This window comes from Oenanthe melanoleuca, chromosome 1 (genome assembly GCF_029582105.1).
Source record: "Oenanthe melanoleuca isolate GR-GAL-2019-014 chromosome 1, OMel1.0, whole genome shotgun sequence".
Classification (NCBI taxonomy): Eukaryota; Metazoa; Chordata; class Aves; order Passeriformes; family Muscicapidae; genus Oenanthe; species Oenanthe melanoleuca.
Genome location: NC_079333.1, coordinates 38,959,298 through 38,979,335, shown reverse-complemented (window position 1 = coordinate 38,979,335; position 20,038 = coordinate 38,959,298). Strand labels below are relative to the sequence as shown.

The following is a 20,038-nucleotide window of genomic DNA, read 5'->3' as shown; positions in this document are numbered from 1 at the left end:
GGTTCTGCACTCTGGACATTCGTATCAACAGGAAATAACTCACATTTTCAAAAGAAAAAGAAAAATGTAGGGAAAAAGCTGCTAAGAAATACAGAGCAAAACATGAACAGTAGGTTCTCTGTTGACTTCATGATCATAAAATTCTGAACATATTCTGAATTAATAGCATTGTTCTGTCACAGCATGTGTCACAGCACATCACAAGGATTCCAGATGTACCTTCTGCAAAATTAAAAAAAACACAGACCTGTATTTTCAATCCCAGAGGATGGCAGTTACAGGGATGTGAGAGAGACTGGTTGCATCTGGTTTCTATTGAGATCAGTTAGATCTTTCAAAAATTATCATACTCAAATGTCCCAGGATTACTGTTTTTCCTTCATTTCCACAAAAAATAATAGAAGAAATTATTTTAAATCATGAATTATTGGTAAAATTAGAACTAGATTTAAACAAATTTGGAATGTACTAAGTGTACAATTATGGAAGCCGATGCAGTGTTAACTGGAAGAGCCAGCTAATGCTCTGTATTAATAGCACCCACAATTTTATCTCCTAGTTGTCTGGCTTAGTATGTGTTCTTTATCTGACAAAAGTTCAGAAATACATACAGATGTTATATGATAAACTACCTTAATGATAACAGAGCATGAACTGTTTACTTTTATTACTCTGTTGTTTTTTTTAAACTGAGCAGAAATGCTAAGAAACATCCACTGAACACGTGTATTTTCATACTTATGTGGTGCAGAGAAAGACAGCAAACAGGATTCCTTCTAGCCTAAAATAGGGCAAGGGGGAAAGCAGCATGGAGAGTTCCCTCTCAACAAGAACCCAGCAAAGGATCATGTTGCAAATTTGCTCTCTAGGAAGTCGGCATGACAGAAATATGCCAATCACTTCCTGATTTCATATATGAGTTATAATGGTCAGATAACATCTGCAGGGAAATGAAGGTACAGTTCTAGTATCTCTTTTTTAACAATTAAATCAAAGAAATTACTATCTTTTGGATAGTAATTCTGGCCCAGAAGGTCTTCATTTTCCTTGTGTGTGCTGAAGTGATGGGAAGGAAGTAATAGAAAGTTAGTGTGAAAGGGATTATTTTTCCAGCTGGATCACTTCTCCAATTATGTTCACCACACAGTCACACAAACATTTGTACCAGCACAACAGGGAAGATCTTTTATCAAAAGATAAAGATATGCAAATCTACAGATATGCAATTTATATGAATACAGAAATATTCTTCTAAGTCTTGCTGAACGTCCCCTAAGTAACCTCCCAGTTTTGACAGTAAAAGAAGATGGAACATAAGGCTGACTGAGATTTGGGACAAAGCTGGTTCTGCAAAATACTAATTAGATAAAATTCTCTGTAGCATATTTCCTCCAGTCATTCCAGAGTTAAAACACAGCAGAAACCATGCAATGCTACTGACTACACTCTCACTTCTACAACATTCTCCAAGTAATTTTGCAGTGTTTGTTCTGGTTTATTCTTACAAAGTAAGACTAGTAACTGTATCAGCAAGGAAAAGAAAAGGAAGAAAAATCTGATTTCAAGGGCTGTAGTGTTAACCTATTGCTGAGAACTAGTTCAAGTGTGCTGAAAGATGTAATTTCAATTAATGAATCACAGACCTCCAAATAACATTGCTCTAACTTGTTTGAATTACAGCTAATCAAAGAGATCTCCTTTCTCTTCTCATTCTCAGCTTCTAGGTGTTAAGCCTTCCTTGTTGACTTTCTCTGTATCTTTTATAGTCTACATAATACTTTCTGGCCAGAGATGCATATAGCCACTATGCAAAATTTTGCCTTCCCAAAAGATTTATGAAGGCATGTGACTCCCAATATTCTCCCAATATTTTCTAAAACTTAGACTGTCAGAGGACAGTAAGATTTCTAAAAAAAAAAATAATTTAACAAAACAATTAAAATCAGTATTTTCCTATCTTGCAGAATTTCCCTTACTGAAGATATTAATTTTTTCTGTAATTAATGGCAAATATTTTGTCTGTTTTGGTATGAAATAGGAGGAAGAAAGGATGAAAAAGTAAATTGATTAACATAGATAAAAATAATTATTTAAAGAATATTTAAAAATTCAATACTGAATTACTGTTCCTTCTTCAATAGAAATCTCAAAGAGGTTTTCCAAATTAGTAATCTGATGCACAAATTAAGAAACTCTTTCCAAAGAAGTTAACAACACAGTCCACACTACCTTAATGACTCAATAGGATGTGCAGCCATCTTAAGGAAAAAACTCAAACTTGCTAAACCCAGGTGTTTTTAATTAAACAGCAAACATAGTGGGGAGAGAGGGAGTAGGAGGAACAACAAAAACAGAGAAACAACCAGTTGTAACTTCAAAGAAGTACTTTTATTTGTGGCGTTTTCCTTCACTTACAGTAATATGCTTTCAGTGTTTTTCCCAGCAGACTCCTACTAAGGAGATTAATTTAAATGCCAAACCTTTCATGAGAGGTGAAAAATACTGAAATCAGTTACCAAGTATATCAAAACACCATCAAACACTATTTTTTGCAATTTGAGAGAGACATCATGCAAAACAAAATGTCAGGTGTTTGTTCTGCAGTCTCAGGGTGCTAATACTTGCAATGTTATTTTTCCCCTGTATAAACTGAGAAATAAGCTGCCCCTGTGGATAGGAGACTGCTTACTCTTCTGATGGAATCTGTAGTGCACTTTGCATTATAGGGAAAAGGTTAATTTGCTCAACAACATGCTGTGCCCTTCAGTATCTGATTTTATGTACCATTCCATGGTTAGCTGGTTTTAACAGCTCATTTATTTTTCTTCAAGTGCAGCTTTTGAAACGGAATATTTTGATGCTTTCCCTGGAAGCAGATAGCATCAGACCCCTTGTGTGAGGGCAAATACAGAACCACAATGAGAACAGTTAATACAAAAAAAACTCCACAAAAATGAGATACTGTCTGAACCATGAAGATTATTAGATACAAAAAGGCAGACTTTCTAAAGAAAAATATTCATTGAGCATAGTACAAAACTATCCAGTTCAGAATTTTTATACTATCCCCTGGAGTATTTAATATTGGTCAGGAATCTCACTGATTCATGATGCCAGAGAGAAAAAGCTCTGGGGCCATTCATCACCTGCCAACAACCAAAAAAAACCTTGGAAAAATAGCAAGGAATGTAAGAATTAAAAGCCTATTTCAGTCTTGGATCTAGTAAACTCTCAGAAATAATCAGGGAGTTCCAGCAAGATAACATTAACACTCAAGAGAACACATTCAATGCTTCAAACTCATAGGGGATCTCTAGGACTAGGATGAACCAGTTCATCTACACTTACATCAACACAGAATAATCCTATGAAAGAAAAAAGAAGTAGCATTTTATTTTACTCCCAGATCATTTCTGTTTGCTATTAATTTCACTAACAATATCAAATTAATAGGAAGCATAAATAAAATATGAATATCTAAAAAACATATAGAACTTATTTAATAGAAAAAATGCAAATTCAGTGGAAGAGGAAGGAAATTGTTTTAAGTAAGTTCCCTTGATAAAGATTTGAACATTCACATGGGATTAAATTATAGCATCTCTATTGTTCCCTAATAAACACTAGGAAATAGAGGTCATTATTCAACATCCCTGATGGCTTGCAGCTGAAGTCATTGGAAATGCAGTGGGGATGGATCTGACTTTTTATCCTATTTACAGTACATGTGAAGCCCAAGAATAGTGCTGTTTGGTTGGGGTTTTTTTAATGCACCATTTACCAGCAGAAACACTAAATTAACACCACCACAAAATGACAGTTATCAAACCTAAGGCTGTATATCATAAAAGAAGGTATCTTACAAGTTATTTTTTCCTTTATTTTCTTTTTAAGGGGAAATATGTGGCGCATGGCCTCTGGTTTTTCTGACTACTAGTCAATTTTCTAGCATCAAGAAATAAAATACAAGGATACAAGAAACTGACTTGCAATAATCAGCATATTATTACTGCTGCCAGTAACAATGGCTACAAAACCTTACAAAACAGAATATTTATGTGATACAGAGTTTCATTTAACTTCATACTTCAGTGTTTTTCCCAATAATACTGTTCATAATGTCTTGTTTCATTAGCTTCTTCTAAATTAAAAAAAAAAAAAAAAAGTTCCTTCTGGTTCTTTATGCAGGAAGGACAGAAGACTTGCTAAGCACCTCTCAAGCTATTTCCCTATTTCCTTGTCTCTTAGAAACAATTCATTTACACATTCAGTGGACAAGCACTCCAACACTGTGTTCACAAAAATATAATTTGACTTATGAAGAATTTAATAGGCATCAGATGAGAAATCAACTGATTATATGAATATATATTTTTCATATTAAAATCTGATTAATGCACTTAGATGTATGCTCATAATTTAATAAAATCAAGTTCAAGGCAGGGAAACAAGGCCATTAGCTAGCGTGTAAAATTCATATCTGTCATTCCATATCTGCATTCACTGATACAACAGTGCCTTTTACTATCACATGCTACAAGAATTAAAAGAAAGTTGAAAGTAATATGATGAAGTGTATCCATAAACAGCCACAACACTGCCTAGCTGTTTTTCTCCAGCCTTGTAAAAATGTCGAAAAGAACAAGCTTTTTTAAAATAACTTTTGCATGTTTTCTCTTTTTATGCAGGAGGAAATCAAATTCGTAAATGCCTGCATGCCATGTCTCAAGCTTTCCCATCAGCTGAGAACTTTGTTTAATAATATCACTAAGCTGAAAATTGTCTGACTTAAAGTGCTTCCAACAGAGAAATCCAAGTGTATGCATAATGCTCCAAACTTCCTCAGAAACAAGCAAAAGTGCTCTGAAGATTCCACAGTCAAATTACAAGTTTGTGGAGTAAAAAACTTAGACTAGCAATCTGTTTGGGACACTGCTTCTCATAGGGACCTCTGGATTCTATGATGACATATAGAAAACTGCAGTAAGAGACTGGGGAATAAAAACCCCACATCTTTGGCAAAGGTGATACTTTTACTCCAATAATAATTAAACAAATTCCACCAACAGGCAGCTCAAACTTTTTTGATCTAGAGAAATTTTAAGTTTGATAACTTTTATTATGCAAATATAACTACTATGAAAACTGTGTGTCCTCAATGTTCTCATGTTCTCTTTCTGGACAGAGAAGGACAACTGAATGTGGTTATTCCAAACTGAGCAAAAAGCTGGTTACAAATGATTTCCCACCAAGACCAGCTTTCCTCTACATGAAGACCCTAAAGGGACCCACGCTGGAGCAGCCTGTTCCTGAAGGACTCAATACTGTGGAAAGGATCTATGGTGGAGCAGGTTATGAAGAACTGCAGCCCATGGGAAGGACTCATGTTGGAGAAGTTTGTGGAGACTGTCCCCCGAGGGAGCGACCAGTACTGGAGCAAGGGAAGAGTTTAAGGAGCGCTCCCAATGGGGAAGAGGGAGGTGCAGCCTTTATACCCTGCCCTCCTGTGGCACTGGCAGGGAAGAGGTAGAGAACTGGGATTAAAGAACTGAGATTAAAGAAGAAAGGGATGGGCAGGAGAAGTTTTTTTAAAATTTGGGTTTCATTTCTTATTACCCTACTCTGATTTGATTGTCATTAAATTAAACAGATTTCCCCAAGTCGAATCTGTTTTTTGCTCATGACAGTGATTGCCAAGAGAACTCTCCCAGCCCTTAATCTCGGTCCATGACCCTTCCCTTGCATTTTTTCTCCCCTGCCCAGATGAGGAGGGCAACGACAGAGAAGCTTTGGTGGACACTGCTAATCCAGCCAGGGTCAACCTGCCACACTCAGCTATACAATCCATGCATTCCCATGGAAATCTTACTGATACACAACAAAATGTATCATTCCATCTGACTGGTCATTTTTCACTTAATTATATTAACATTTCTTCCTTCTTTTATGCCAAAGGCCTTCCTACATCTTTCACAAGAACATTATATGGTAAAATCAAATTATAAACTAAAGAGAGGCCATAAATCTCCAAAAGTGAAAATGGTAGACTCCTCTGAGCAGGAAAAAAACAAAAAAAAAAACAGGAGGAAAAAAAAAGAGAGAAAATAATAGGAAATTATTTGTACATATTATGAAATACTAGAGTTTGAAAAATAAAACCCTCACCTATTCATTGATTTCTTTTTTTCCTAATAGTTAGGTCATAACAATCTTTAACTTTAACTGGAAAACTTTTGATTTAAACATTGTTTAACTAAGGAATTAATAAGTGTTCTGCTAACCAACTTTTAAGGTGGTAAGTATAGAACAGTCATGTCACTCTTCCAGCTACCCAGGAAAAAATATTTCACATGAAGCAAAAAAATGCATTATACATGAAGCAAAAAAATGCATTTATACATTTAAGTGGTATTATCTATGCAACTATACTACATAAATGCTATGACTTTGCCATTTTAAAATATTTATGTAAACAGAAATAGTGGGAGAGAAATTCTATGGCTATTTACTTTTAGGATAAGACAACTTAATATAAACTTCTTTCTGAATTAATAAATTTGTTCCAATCTGAGTCATAAAAGCCTTACCTCAATGTTCTAAGTACCCATAAGAGGAAGGAAAACCAGGACAGACATAATCTTTGGATGGATTAGAGCTGGTTAAACTTTTATGATATTTAAAAATCCCCCTACAGATGTTAATTCTTAGCTCACTCTTTTAGTCATGACTGACTCCCAAGGAAGGACAAAAATAGCTTCAGAGCTTGCTTGGATGTTTTTTTTTTTAGTTGCATAAAAATACACTTGAAACTTCTTTAACAAAGCTGTATTTGAATAGAAATATAAAAATAAAAGCAAACAGCAGACTCAAATGGCATAAGGACACCATATCAATGGATGATTCTGGCAAGTCTGATCCATAATGTATTCTACAAGATTTTCTCTTGGGTGATGAATTGCTTTCTCTTCTTATCACTTACTTATCATATTCTTGGGTTACTAGCATACATTTACTGGACAATACTCAAGAGTGTTTCATTATATATAAATACAGGTCTAAATCTACAATATAAGCTTTTTGCAGGAAAGGAAGGGTACAACAGCATTCAAAACTTATTTTGGGTCTTTTAAAATTGATTCAAAACTCTTTGGTCGAACAGTTTATTAAAAATTGCTGTAGTTTGTGCTAGTACATTTCTGCTTTTGCATAAGAATTCCAAATAACCTCTACTACACAAAATTTTTTTCTTTTAAAATCACTTCAGGGGGAATAGAAAAAAGTGTACTATTTTACATAAGGAGAGGTCCAATGCAAGATTACTGTCAGCAAACTTACCAGTCGTCTTCTCTCCTCTTCAACAGCAATCAGGAGCCGAGCAAACTCCTTCAGTGACTGGGCTGAAAGGAAAACAAAGGAAAAAAACGTTCTGCTTAAAATGAGATTTTAAGACCAAGCTATTTGGATTATTATCTGGATTAAAGCTACAGTGATAAAATATTGCTCTTACACTGCAATGTAATCAGTAGCCTTAAACAAGATAGATTGAAGCAGGCAGCATGTCAAGAACAAAAAAAGAAGAACCTGAGACTTAAGAGTCATATGTATTTTAAAAATAATTTTTTAATGGAATATGGCAAACTGAATTTCCTGAAACATGGAAAGATCAGTCCCAAAACAGAAAAATTCCACTTTCATCCATGAAATTCACTTTAGCATACTAGGAGCAAAAAGAAATTAATTGAGTTTCTCCCAACAAGGTGGGAGAACAAGTATTTGTAAGACTTGTGAAAAATATTTGGGTAAATATTTGAAACTCAACATTTTAGAAGAAATGCCAACTGTTCAGATTTAACTGCTCTTTGGCTTTATGTTTTACAAGGACAAGGTCTCAGGTGACCCAAACAGATGATTGATTTATAAGCTTTGAATTCTGTTACAACTGTGACAGAGTCTTTGCTCAAAACTGTTTTCAAATAGAAGTCAAAGGGCTGAAGCAGAGTCAATGGAAACATAATACAAGAATTAACCCCTAAAAGAGGGCAAAAAAGAGGAAAACATTCTGAAAACTCTTAAGACAAACCAGTCTAGAAAAACCTTTCCATTTGTATTACTTTCTCAAGGGCACAGGGGTTACTGAGATCCAGCATCACAGTCCCACAGGCAACAATCCCAGAGAACAACCATGTGAAGAGAGCTAACTATCTCTTTTTACTTTCTCTGGATGCAACTAGCAGTAATTGCTACCAATGACAGGATGCTAGATTTTGTGGTTTAAAGCTCTGAACTCAGATTGCTAAATACTACAGTTTCTCACAATAAACTTGAGGCAACCTCAGACATTTTGAAAGAGGTAAAAAAAACCCATGGAAACAAAACTCAGATTTTTTCAAAAGAACAGGATTGAAAATTTCTTCACAGTTAACCAACATATAGTGCTGATGGTATGCTAGTGGAACTCGGCCTCTTAGTTATTTTTTCATCTTCTTAAATGTTTTTTGTGTCAGTCTCCAATAAGACGGCTTTATCCCTTCGCAACCTCTCTAAAAGATTTAAGGAAATAAGCACATTTTCTAGAAAGTACTGGAACAGATCCTTTAAAAGGAATTAGTATCTGGCTTTCCTTAACTGCCTTGTCTGCATTCATGAACTGCTACTTAGTTTTTAGACCATTCCCAAAAAATTTCTATCCTTTATACCATCTGGACCTTGCAGAGGTCACCCTTCAATTCTCCTTTCTCTTTGTTAACTTTTACAGTTGAAAAAGACTTTGCTGTTTGTTGCAATTTCTTCTGCAAGAAATTACATAGCTAATTTTTTTTTTTTTTTGCAACTATGGTGTTATGCTTATATATCTTGACCTCTAAGTCATTGTTTGCTGACAAATTCTTTTCTTCCCATTATGAGTTCTTGGTTTAGTCCAAATACACCTGGGAAGCTAAACGTCCATCTGCTTGGGCCTTGAGTATTTTCCTTCAGTACTTTCCCCTGAGAACACAAGTACCAGAAAATTTTGCCAGTTGCGTTGAAATCAAGAATTTCAGATTGATATTCACTGACTTAACTCAAGGTCTTAGTCAGCTCATAATATCCCATTAAAAAAAAAAGGTCAAACAGGTAAAGAAATAAGATCATTAACTGATTGGTTATACCTGACTAGGAATCTGTAGAGCATTACACTCATGAATATCTAAGTACCCAACATGAAATGCTAAATCCTAAATAAACAATTAGCCAGACAGACATGGCTAAACTATGAGGATGTGGAGGAGTGGGGGGTGAGGGAGGATGAAGGGGAGGGTAAAAGAAACCAAAACTCAAAACCTGTATGAGAAGCTTTTAATTTATCTTTTGAATTTCAAGGCAGAAGCAAAGAGTTTTTCAGTTTCAAAGTCGAAACATTTTGCTTAGGGTTTAAATAAATTCAGGTCAGCAACAGGAAAAAAGCATATAAAATTCTCTAAGTGTGGAAATCAAGATTTTCCTCAATATTTAACACTAGTGTAAAGGTACTAGTCTGTCACCTGTACAATGCCTCAGCTAAAGACTGAGACACTGTCTCCATCTTTTCCTTCCCATTGGCTCACCTTTGGAGGAATTACAAAGGTCAAGAACCTACACTCTTCAGCAGAACTAAATCAAACCATTCCCCTGATCTTATGAGACTTTGCAGAGCCACCTTCACATCAAAACTGACAACACCTCTGATGCTCACAGCTCAACATTCAAATCCATCCCTACATCCAGCCATGGGATGTCTCCCAGCTCAGGAGGTGCAGAGAGAGAACATGTGCATTGTGTTATTTGGAGCATTGTGAAGGATGCACACCCTGCACACAGAGTTCTGCAACAGGGACATCTCTGGTGACCCCAATGGTTCTTCTGTCCTTGCAATGCCATCATATACATCGAGGAAGGATTTATCCACACCAGCTCTCCTACAATAGCCCTGAGTACTGCAGTACTGATCTTTCATGTTATTACATCCTTGTTCCCATCCAACCCCTGCTCAGTGTGGCCTCATTAAAAGCCAGGGTCTGTCCCTAGAGAACTTTGCCTGTGATGGAAGCTTTAGTGGGAGGGGGGAAGGGAAGGAAAGAGAGCCCTTGCTCCTCTTTTCCTAGTGTACCCTTTGTCCTTCTTTCTTCCCCCTTCTCCCACAGAGCCCTCTGGCTGCTGAAAGGCCACAGCTCTGCCTCACCTCAGTTTGGGGCTGGGCAGAGAGAGATGCTGAGAGCAGTGGTCACCAAGAGGATGCGGCAATTCACTCTCAGGGCACTGGGCACCTTGGAGATCTGGGCAGGGGTGTCCTTCCCTTCCTCAACTAGCACCCTCATCAGGATCTCAGCACAAACCCTGGGCACAGGTACACTCATCTAACTCTAGATTCACAGCTCTCAATAGGAAACAAACAGACATTTCAACAATAATAAGTTGAGGTGCTTCTGTGTAGTTGAAAACCAGAAGATTTAGAAATCAGATGTGTCAGATGCAGCCCACTGTCTGTCAGGACACTCAGGCATTACACACCAGCTTCAAAATCTTTTCTTAGTAATGCCACAACATTTTTCTAAATCCACTTCTTTTTAATCAGAATAGACACAGAAGAATTAAAGTGAACTTTATAAACAAAAAAGGGGGTGGGAGGAAGAAGAGTCAAGTATTTTGCAAGAGGAAATGTCATGGGAATGTGCTGATAAGAAATAAATTCTGAAAACACACCAATAATATGAAGTACATACGCAGCCTACCATATTAAATAAAAAGATATTTTCAGTTCTTTTCATAAAGAATTATGTCATTGGTGGACCATTTAAAGAAAAATGAATGCTGACTCAATATTTTATTCTATGTCATTAGGCAATATTAACTTAAAAATCCCAACAGTTTTACAGTCTGCTTTTTATTTAAGGGCTGCTCCAAAGGTTTGTAAGATACATTTAGTATCATGCTAGATGTGATGCCTGTGAAAAGCAATGCCCAAGAAGCAAAAACAATTGAATGTGTACCCAGATGTACACTTGTGGTCTCATTCATCACAACCACAACAGGTTGCCAGCTGCTCTCTCTAGAGTGCTCACAACTCAGTAACAATGTGCTGCAAATTTCCCTTGCTCAGAAGAAAGGGCTCCCATTATTTTATTTACTAAAAAAAAAAAAAAAAAAGGTACTCTCTTTACTTTTAATTGAAAAGTCTTTTAATTCATTTGTTTCATAAAGAAACAGACTAACAGTAGCAACAGCTTAAACATTAATGGTGTAGATCAACAATCTCCTTTTTTTTCCAAAATTCCTAGTTTCAAACAAATGGTACAGCTCCACAAAGAACTACACTCACATAATTAAAAAGGCACAGAAGTTTGATGTAGACTTGAGTGAATGAGGGAGAAGTAAAAAAGGATAAAAAATAATTTATGTGAATTTATAGAATTACACACTACAAATCTGGTTTACTGCATGGAAATCAACTTAGTAGCTTATAGGAAAAAATGGACATAATAAATCTTATGAAGATTTTGCTATATACTTATGTAGAGAATGTATGACCTTAAAATATGTCTGTGGAAATGACTGAAGCTACCCTATCAACCTTTGCTTAATATTTAAGAGAACAGTGTTACACTGTACTACTAAATGTCACACACAATAGATATGACATCATCTACATTTAATGAGAAAAGGTAGATAGACTGTATGTAATAGTTTTGCATGACCAATACTGAACTGAAAGGCATAATGCCAAGTTTGGAAGGTAATGTTCAACCCAAGACAGAAGTTAAAAACTACTATGGAAGACAATACAACTAAATGTTCTTTTCTGTGAACTATTGCTTTAATTTCCACTTATACATTCAGTCTTAAACAATGCACAGACAATTTTACATACTCTAAAGCACACAAGATTTTATAACATTATAAGCAGATACCACCACTATCTTCAGGTATGTGAATGCCAGCACAGAAAAATAATACAGATATATGTCACATGTTCTTATGACACCTTGCTGTATGAAAGGCAAAATGAGCAAGACTTCAGAGACTTCCTTATGCCTTCCTAATCTGACTGAGGAACTGCCAGGACTGTGCTGTACATTGCTCCCACTACTCTTTGGCAGGAAGGTCAGTCAAGAATATTCTCCAGAACTGGTCATACCTAGCACAGACTTGCTTTAGCAGGCCCAGATTCATGCTTGAGCATGAACTTCAGCTGAAGTCTAGAAGGGAGTTTTTCCCTGTAAATTATATATCAAGAATTCAACATAGACCAGTGGAGCATAAGGAAATTTTTTAAGAATTAACACTTGTTTACTAGACTGCGGTGAGAAAGCAGAACTAATGTACGATCCATGAAGGCTGGGAGAAGAGACTTTCTTTTCCAAATCTAAAATTAAAATAAATATATTATTAAATAGCTGGTTATTCACAGTTGTATTTCGAGAGCTTTTAATGATTAGCATAGACTGCAGCCACAACAAGCAATTTTTCAACAAATCACAACAACAAACAGAATTTCCATTCTTCTTTCTATGGCTTTAATACATATTGAAAAAAATATGTGAGGAGGTGGTGATGGGGAGCTACAGTGGGTAGGACAAGAGTAGCCACAGAAGACAGAAAAAGCAAACATTTCAGATTAACACTGACAGGCATGAAGAGACAATCATCTGCTTTCTCAGTAATTTCTATTTAACAAGGGTTGTGAATGTCATTAAAGCCACAAAGGATCCGTAATGTCTATCAGTAGGTAACTAAATGGGACGTCTCAAAATTTCACCATTATGGCAAGTTTTCACATTACAAAATGCAGAGGAGGACTGTCTTGAAAAAAAGACTCCCAAAGCCTGTCATTATCTCAGTCTTTCAATATGTTGGCAATTAACTCAAATGGAGCCTTATTTTATCCAACTGAGATTTCCCTTACCACTCTCACGACCTGGACTGATTTGTTAATTATCCTTTTTTCCTCCTATTTTTTCTACTGAATTAAGCCTATAAAACATAAAAGTATACAATTACCTAGAGCTTTAAAGGGAATTACAGTTGAGCCCAATAGGAACAAACTGAAGGATCAACACCTTAATCTATAAACAGAAATAATGAATAATTTATGTAAATTGTGAAAAATGTCAAATGTCCTTGTACTTTAAGCAGAGTATTGGTGTCAAAGCATTTTATAACTAATGCTGACTGGGCTGAAGCACCTTTGTAACATAATTTAAAGAACAGCAGTGCAAGATGACTGCAACATTTTCCTACAGAAAACAGCTGTTAGTTTTATTTTTAAAACATATTTTCAGAAAAGCTATATTTGGACAAGAAGACAAGTCTGATAAGTCTTCCCAACTATTGCTCAGGTTTTCTATTTTCTTTACCTACTGTTATTTCTTCTGCTATTTCTACCCTGGGTCGTGTTCCCTCACTTTCCAAATGGCAATATTTTTGGAGAAACTTCAGCTTGGAAGACTGAGCTCTGTACCGTAAGTAATATTTACTGGGAAAGCAGAAAAGATGACAAAATAGGAGAGGAGTACAGAATTTGAAATCAATGTTTATTTCAGTTATTTTGTCCCCTTCTGAGTATCATTCCCAAGATAATAGAGGAAATGCAGCAACTGCTTTCTTTTGTTAAGATTTAATATATTATCAGTCAGGTATTTATGTAAATTCCAGTTTGCAAGCTTGCAGCATGTCAAATACCCTTTGAGTATTAGTGTCCAGAGATGAATTATGTTAGAAGATTCCATTGCAAAAAAAGAAGTTAGAATATCAAGATAATTATATTTCTTCATGGGGTTTCAGTCCCATTTTAAATTTGGAAAATGATTATTGTATGTGCTCCTTATCCTCTCCATTTGGTTTCTCTTACCTTCCTAATCTAGGTATCAGGTTTTATGGATCTGTAATAAGGACCTTATGCATTCCTGTTGTCTGTGTTTACATTTACCACAGTCTCCAAAAGAACAGTAATAAAAGCTATTTGGTCCTTCCTATAATACAATAAAATGCACTTCCAGTAGTAAAACACATAGAAAGAAACAAAAATTCAAGTGTAGAGGTTTAAATATTACATCAACATACAAGTGGAAATACACTCTCAAAGTGACAATGATTTCTGCCAGAAGACAGTGGTTTAAATTTACAGTACAAATGACTTCAAATTTCCTTGAAGACTTCCATCATGGCAAGGCACAACAAGGTACAGAAAACCCTGTCTGGTCTGTACTGTCCTTGTGACAGCATCAAGACATTCCTACGAATGAAGCAGACCATGTGAAGCTATTTCAGACTCAAAAAACAAATATTCTTACTATCTGCTCCATAATTAGTCAGGAAGGGCTTAATCCAATGCTTTTTTTATCGAATACTATCCTGATCTTTCAGATTTTGAAGCATCTCCTGGGGAGCACAAGTTTCAGTGGTAACTTTATTTCCTGTGGCAATTCCCTCCTTGAACTGTGAGGAAAGGTATTTGCCAAATTTTTTTAACTACTGAAAATAAGTGTGCTACCTCACATAAGGAAATACAGATTTGCCAAAAAGTTAATTACAGATCAGGAAGAAAAAGTATGAGAACAGCAAAGAGATGAAAATGCCTGTTTTAAAGCTTCTGAAAAGAAATCGCACAAATTAATAAAAAAAATTAAGAAAATTAAGAAAAATGACAAATTTATGCTTCAAGGTCTATGTATTGTTCACCAAATATGATCAAATGTTTCACTACATGCTGGCAAGCATAGAATTTCATCAGGGCACAGCTACTCAAATACATGTAACTAAAAGTAAAGAAACCTCAAGGCAGCTCTTTATTACATTTGAGTTAAGGCATTGTAAACTCAAAAGTAAATTCACTGGTTATTTCTTCTCTACATCATATTTAGGAGCATTTTGGCTTTTCCTGGTATTAGGACAGAGAGATGGTAGTAAGTACTGCAAATTCCCTATGAAAACAAAACCAACAATGAAACTATCAGATATTCAGCAACAGTCTCCCCATTTGACCTCCCCTGGTTTATAGCATTTGATCCCTCTATGTTCCCAGGCAATGTTCCCCACAAAACTTCAAAGCCCTTCAATTGCAGGCCATATACCAGGCACAAGCATTTGGGTTTTGTCACACTATAAAGGTGACACAAACTAGCAGAAGAGGCCAGCGATTCCACAGTAAGAATGGAACCTGCTGCCTGAGCATCACACGTGTGCCTCACACTGCAGGTCAATATAACAACCACAAAAGGCACCAAAGTAAGATCTGAGCTTCATTGAAGCCCAAAGCTCTGCAAGATGTGTTGGCAGGACAGTACAACATGTGCATACTATATAAGGCAACTTTAACTCAAGAGTATTTTCACTTTGCAGAACTTAATGAGCAAATATAGCAAGGTATTTTCTGAAGATTTTTTCTGGTGTAAAGTGTAAAGTGAGGCTGCTATTAGAAGTAAAAAATCCTTTCCCCATCACAGAAACAAACCTCTGTCAGGGTAACCGTCTAAATCCAGTTACAAACAGTATTATATTTGAGAATTCTTTGCTATAAAAAGTAGCTATCATGTCACAAATGTTTAAACATACAAGTACAAGCCTTGTACAAAAGTTAAAACAATTCTTTGAGCCAATACATTTACACTTTCCACTCCACTACTTTTCAACTGAGGTCTATACAGAAAGCTACATGTTTATATACAAACTAAGAAGACTTGCAAGAAAGTTCAGGTTATCTGGAATTCCCAGATTTACTGTCAGCACTTGTCAAAACAATAAATGGAGAGATCACCTGAAGACTTGCAATGTTACACATTTTAAATAAATCCGATTACTTGATTTAATATTAGTGAATTGCAGAACCCCACAAAGCAAACACAAGTAGAAAACTCTAAATAGATCAAGCAAGGGCAAAACACTTCAGAGAGTCCTGAATTTTTTTCAAAGTTTCTAATGGCTGTCTAACCCACAGCATGGTAGTAAAAACAAAACAAAAACAAACCCACACCAAAGAATAATTCCACTACCACCATTACACTTTTAACACTTTATTAAAAATACAGCTGCGTATCTACCCTGAGCTACTGTACTACTCTATTTACAGAAATAGTACAGATTTTGAAAATACATCATTCAATTTGGAAAATTTACTATCTTCTGTAGCATGAATTCTTCAACATGGCAGAGATGTGGTAGAAAAAGCTCATTGTAAACTCTACTAGTCTACAGCACCTCTCCTGAAACACGGCATCTTGGTGTGCCAGTAAAAACATTTTAAATCATCTAAATAATTTCTTCCATTTTCTTAGGAACATGAGAAGAATCTCTCAAGCAGTCATGTGCTTGCACAGGGCACTATATCAAAACAGTCTACAAATGACTAACTCTTTTATTGTCTCTCCCCTTTCTTCTACAGCTCTGTGAAGGGGTAGAGGCTTTTGGGACGAGTCACAGCAAATACACCATTTCTGCCATGTTCTCACAGAATAAAGAGATAAGGGTTTAGATAAGTGATCATTAAGAAATGCTGCACCTCTATGCCACATTACAAAATGGGGGTTTAAATTATCATGTCAAAGTGAAACCAAGCTCTCTTTTCACCTGATGGAGCCACAGGCAAAGCAGTGGGCAGAGCTCCACAGCTGCAGAACTCAGCAGGGCATGGGGAACAGTATTCAATATATCAAATTCTAACAGGTACAAAGTGATCTTAAAGCACTGCTAGAGACCTACTTTGAAAAAAATAGCAGCTTGAACTGGCCCCCATTGAAAACTAACAGCATACCATGGAAGTTCATTTAATTCAATTAATCTTTACCACAACTAAACAGACCATTAACCTTTGACTTGAACAGATCTGGCTTTGCCAGAGTTGACTGATAACCTATCACATGTCAGAGGAAGAAGAGCTCAAAAAACTATAGAATATTCAGAAACAATTAAATTCAAAGATGGATTCTGATGCAATCAGATTACAATCTCTCTCTCTCCCATCCCACTAGAAAGAGTTGTTATATAAAGGTACTGATTACAAATCTTTTGTTCTAAGATAAGAATTGCTGCTTCAAGCTCAAACTTTTTGAACAGCTAAATAACAACATAGCATAGGAAACAACCACTGAGCAATGTACAACATTGTTTGCAATAAGGTTAAACTGCAAAAGTAATATTCAATCATAGCATTCTATAAACAAAGGAATTAGAAGTAATTATGACTACATTTCAGGCTTGCCAATACCCAATTCTTCAGAGGCCCATCCATACTCTAAGTGAAGGAAAAAGCCCTGATATTTTAATCTTCCCAGCTGTATAAACCTTATTTGTGTGTGGCTCTTTATGAGTGCTGAAATAGAGGAAGTAAATGCAAAAGCAATATATTCAGAATGCAACTGAGAATCATTAATACTGTTTTTCTGATTTTTAAATTTTTGTGCATTTATTGCTTGAATAGTGGAAGAGTTCAGAAAAAAACATCACCAAATACTTCAACAGATGTTAGGTTTGCCATAATTGCTTAATTGAATTTGCCTACAAAGGGATCAAAAAGTTCCCTTGCTTAAAACTCTAAACTCTACTAAGCATTTTGATTCCAGAAAGCACAAATCCTTTCCCTTACTTGCTCAGACCTGAAGATGAATATGCCAAAGCAGAGTTGATCAAACTGCTATCTGTTTTTGAAAATGAGATCCTATTTTTCAAAAGGTATGCTAGCCTGACAACTCTAAAATGTTATGCCATTTTACTAAAAGTGTATTATATGCATCAACAGTACATACTCATTATTTTCAAAACTCTATAAAGCAACACTCTAGTCCTCAGATTGTCTCCCCACATGCATTCATACTTCTACTGGGATGTCCAAATCCAGAAATAATAAAGTGGCAAAGGAGAGGAAAAGACATATGTTGAAGGCATGGAATAAGGATACACCTTTGAGAATCCAGAAGATCAAAATATCAGTGAGAGACACAAAAGCTACTTCTGTGAGTGGCATGGACTTGTCCATTCACCTACTCAGCTGTTCAGATCAAATTTTGACTCAACTCTTTAAGAGAATGCATCAGGACAACAAATCTGTTGCTGCCCATTGCCTCCCTCAAACTCTTTCTGGAGCTCCAAGGCAAGCAGTATCTGAGACACCACAGTCTGCAGTCCAATACAGTAAAATGAACTAACATGAATTTTAGCTTCTGTTAGTACACCAGGATGCAAACTACGGGGACTCAGGAGAGCTCCTACTGTCAGCCACTCCTGACACTGAAGAAGAGTAGGACAAACAGAAATGGCAGAAACTGCATCAGCCACTCCAATTCAGTTTTTTCATTTGAATACTCATCTTAAGGTCAACAGAGAATGAAGCATGCAAATTCCAGCAACCTTCTGATGAGTATCCAAGAGAAAAAGAAACAACAAGGACTGTGTTGCTGATCTTATTTTACCTTTTCCTTCTGAACAGATAAAAATATACTGCACCATTTTTTTGTTTCCTGATTTGTCAGCCTCATTTGCCCTTCCAAAGCAAGGACAAGAGCTCTGTGTTCAACCAACAGAATGCCAACATTCACTTTCTGGGGCAGATGTTGTTTTGAAGCCTTGACAGGATTTGAGCACTAGCATAGAATGATTCATTTCTTGAAGTCAAGAAACTATAATAGAGTTCCAGAAACAGGTGGCCTTAAATTGTCAAATATGCAACAGGGATTAAAAAAAAATAAAGTTAGGAACAGAATCAACAGATTTGAAACAAATACTTTAGGGACTTCACACCCTGATTGTGCTGAGTTCCTCCCATAAATTGTTACCATTGAACTTCTGTAGATAAAAATAATCTTACACAAGTACCAAAGAACCCTGTCCTGTGATCTTACAAGTACCTTAAGCAAAATTACTTTGAAAGTAATCTAAAAAGCTAAATCTTAAAATTCATTCTTTCAGCTGGAGGAAAAAGAGCTGGCAAATCTAAGCAGGTAATTACTGTGAAAAAACAGCAGGCAATCTTTCCATTCAAATTCAGTCTCCATTGTAAATAGCTTTCTAGTCAAATTCAGGACTCAACCCTTCCCCACCCATCTAAAATAAAACCACCTTTTGTAAATACACTTTTCTCTAATGTGCTCCACAAGGTCAACAAACTCAAGCAGTAGAAAAGCTGATGGGATGATGCCTACACTAAAAAAATCCACCCCCAGAACTCTGCCCTCAAGGTGGTGGTGAGATCCTGTTCTTTCTTTGCTTTGGATAAGGCAGTAGCACACCTGAGATGCTGAAAGTAATTCTAGGCTTATTTGGAATTTGGTAATTCCACTCGGAAGCCTGTTTACAAATAGGAATTCAATGCAAAGTAAGTCGAATATTAACCCCAAAAAAGAACTTTCTTGAACATGAAAGCTTAACCTCAAGTAATTAAGGAGATGACCTGTAAGATATCTAAGTGATTCAGACTGTAGGTGGCTTGACTGCATTTAATAAATAATTAAGGAAGAGCCAAGCAAATTCATGAAGCCATTACACACCACAAGCAAAAGTGCCTTGACATGATGAGTAACCTGACATCTACCTTCTCAGATTCCTGATGAGACTCCAAAAGCAGTGTCCTAACCAGGAGACTGCCAAATCTATAGGCTGATTGTCAAGATTTCTCTCTACACACTGCAGGCTTGTGTAAAGCTCCTATGCTTCTTCTGTTGTTGTTTTCAACTCATTTATTTGAGTACAGCATTGCATCCACAGCATGTATCATTAAAAATGGAATTAGGTACCTCTTAAAGTCAATTAAACGTTTACACTGTTACAAAAGATGAGGGAGAAAGGAAATGTCATTATTTTTTCCCTTTTTTGGGTGCAGTTTAATATAAAAATTTTTCAGTAGAGATTTATTTGCTGCTTTGAATTACAGGATGCTTGTCCTCTGACAAGCTCTCCAAGAGGGTAGGGCAAATGCTAACTGAAAAGCATTGTGCATGTGGATGCCCAGTACAAGATAAAAAGACAACAGATCTTCTGGCTTCACTGCTGAACTAAAACAAGAAGCAAAACACAGCAGTGGACTCTAACAAACAAC

The 20,038-nt window shown here is 36.1% G+C and overlaps 1 protein-coding gene across 3 annotated transcripts in view; it reads right to left on the bottom strand.

The window, feature by feature from the left end:
* Positions 1–20,038, bottom strand: part of ARHGAP42 (Rho GTPase activating protein 42) — a 138,177-nt gene that overhangs the window by 82,701 nt on the left and 35,438 nt on the right. For all 3 annotated transcript variants that reach the window (XM_056484960.1, XM_056484950.1, XM_056484942.1), the window contains exon 3: positions 7,336–7,397. In XM_056484960.1, coding sequence (XP_056340935.1) covers positions 7,336–7,397 — 62 coding nt within the window. The remainder of the gene's footprint in view (positions 1–7,335; positions 7,398–20,038) is intronic.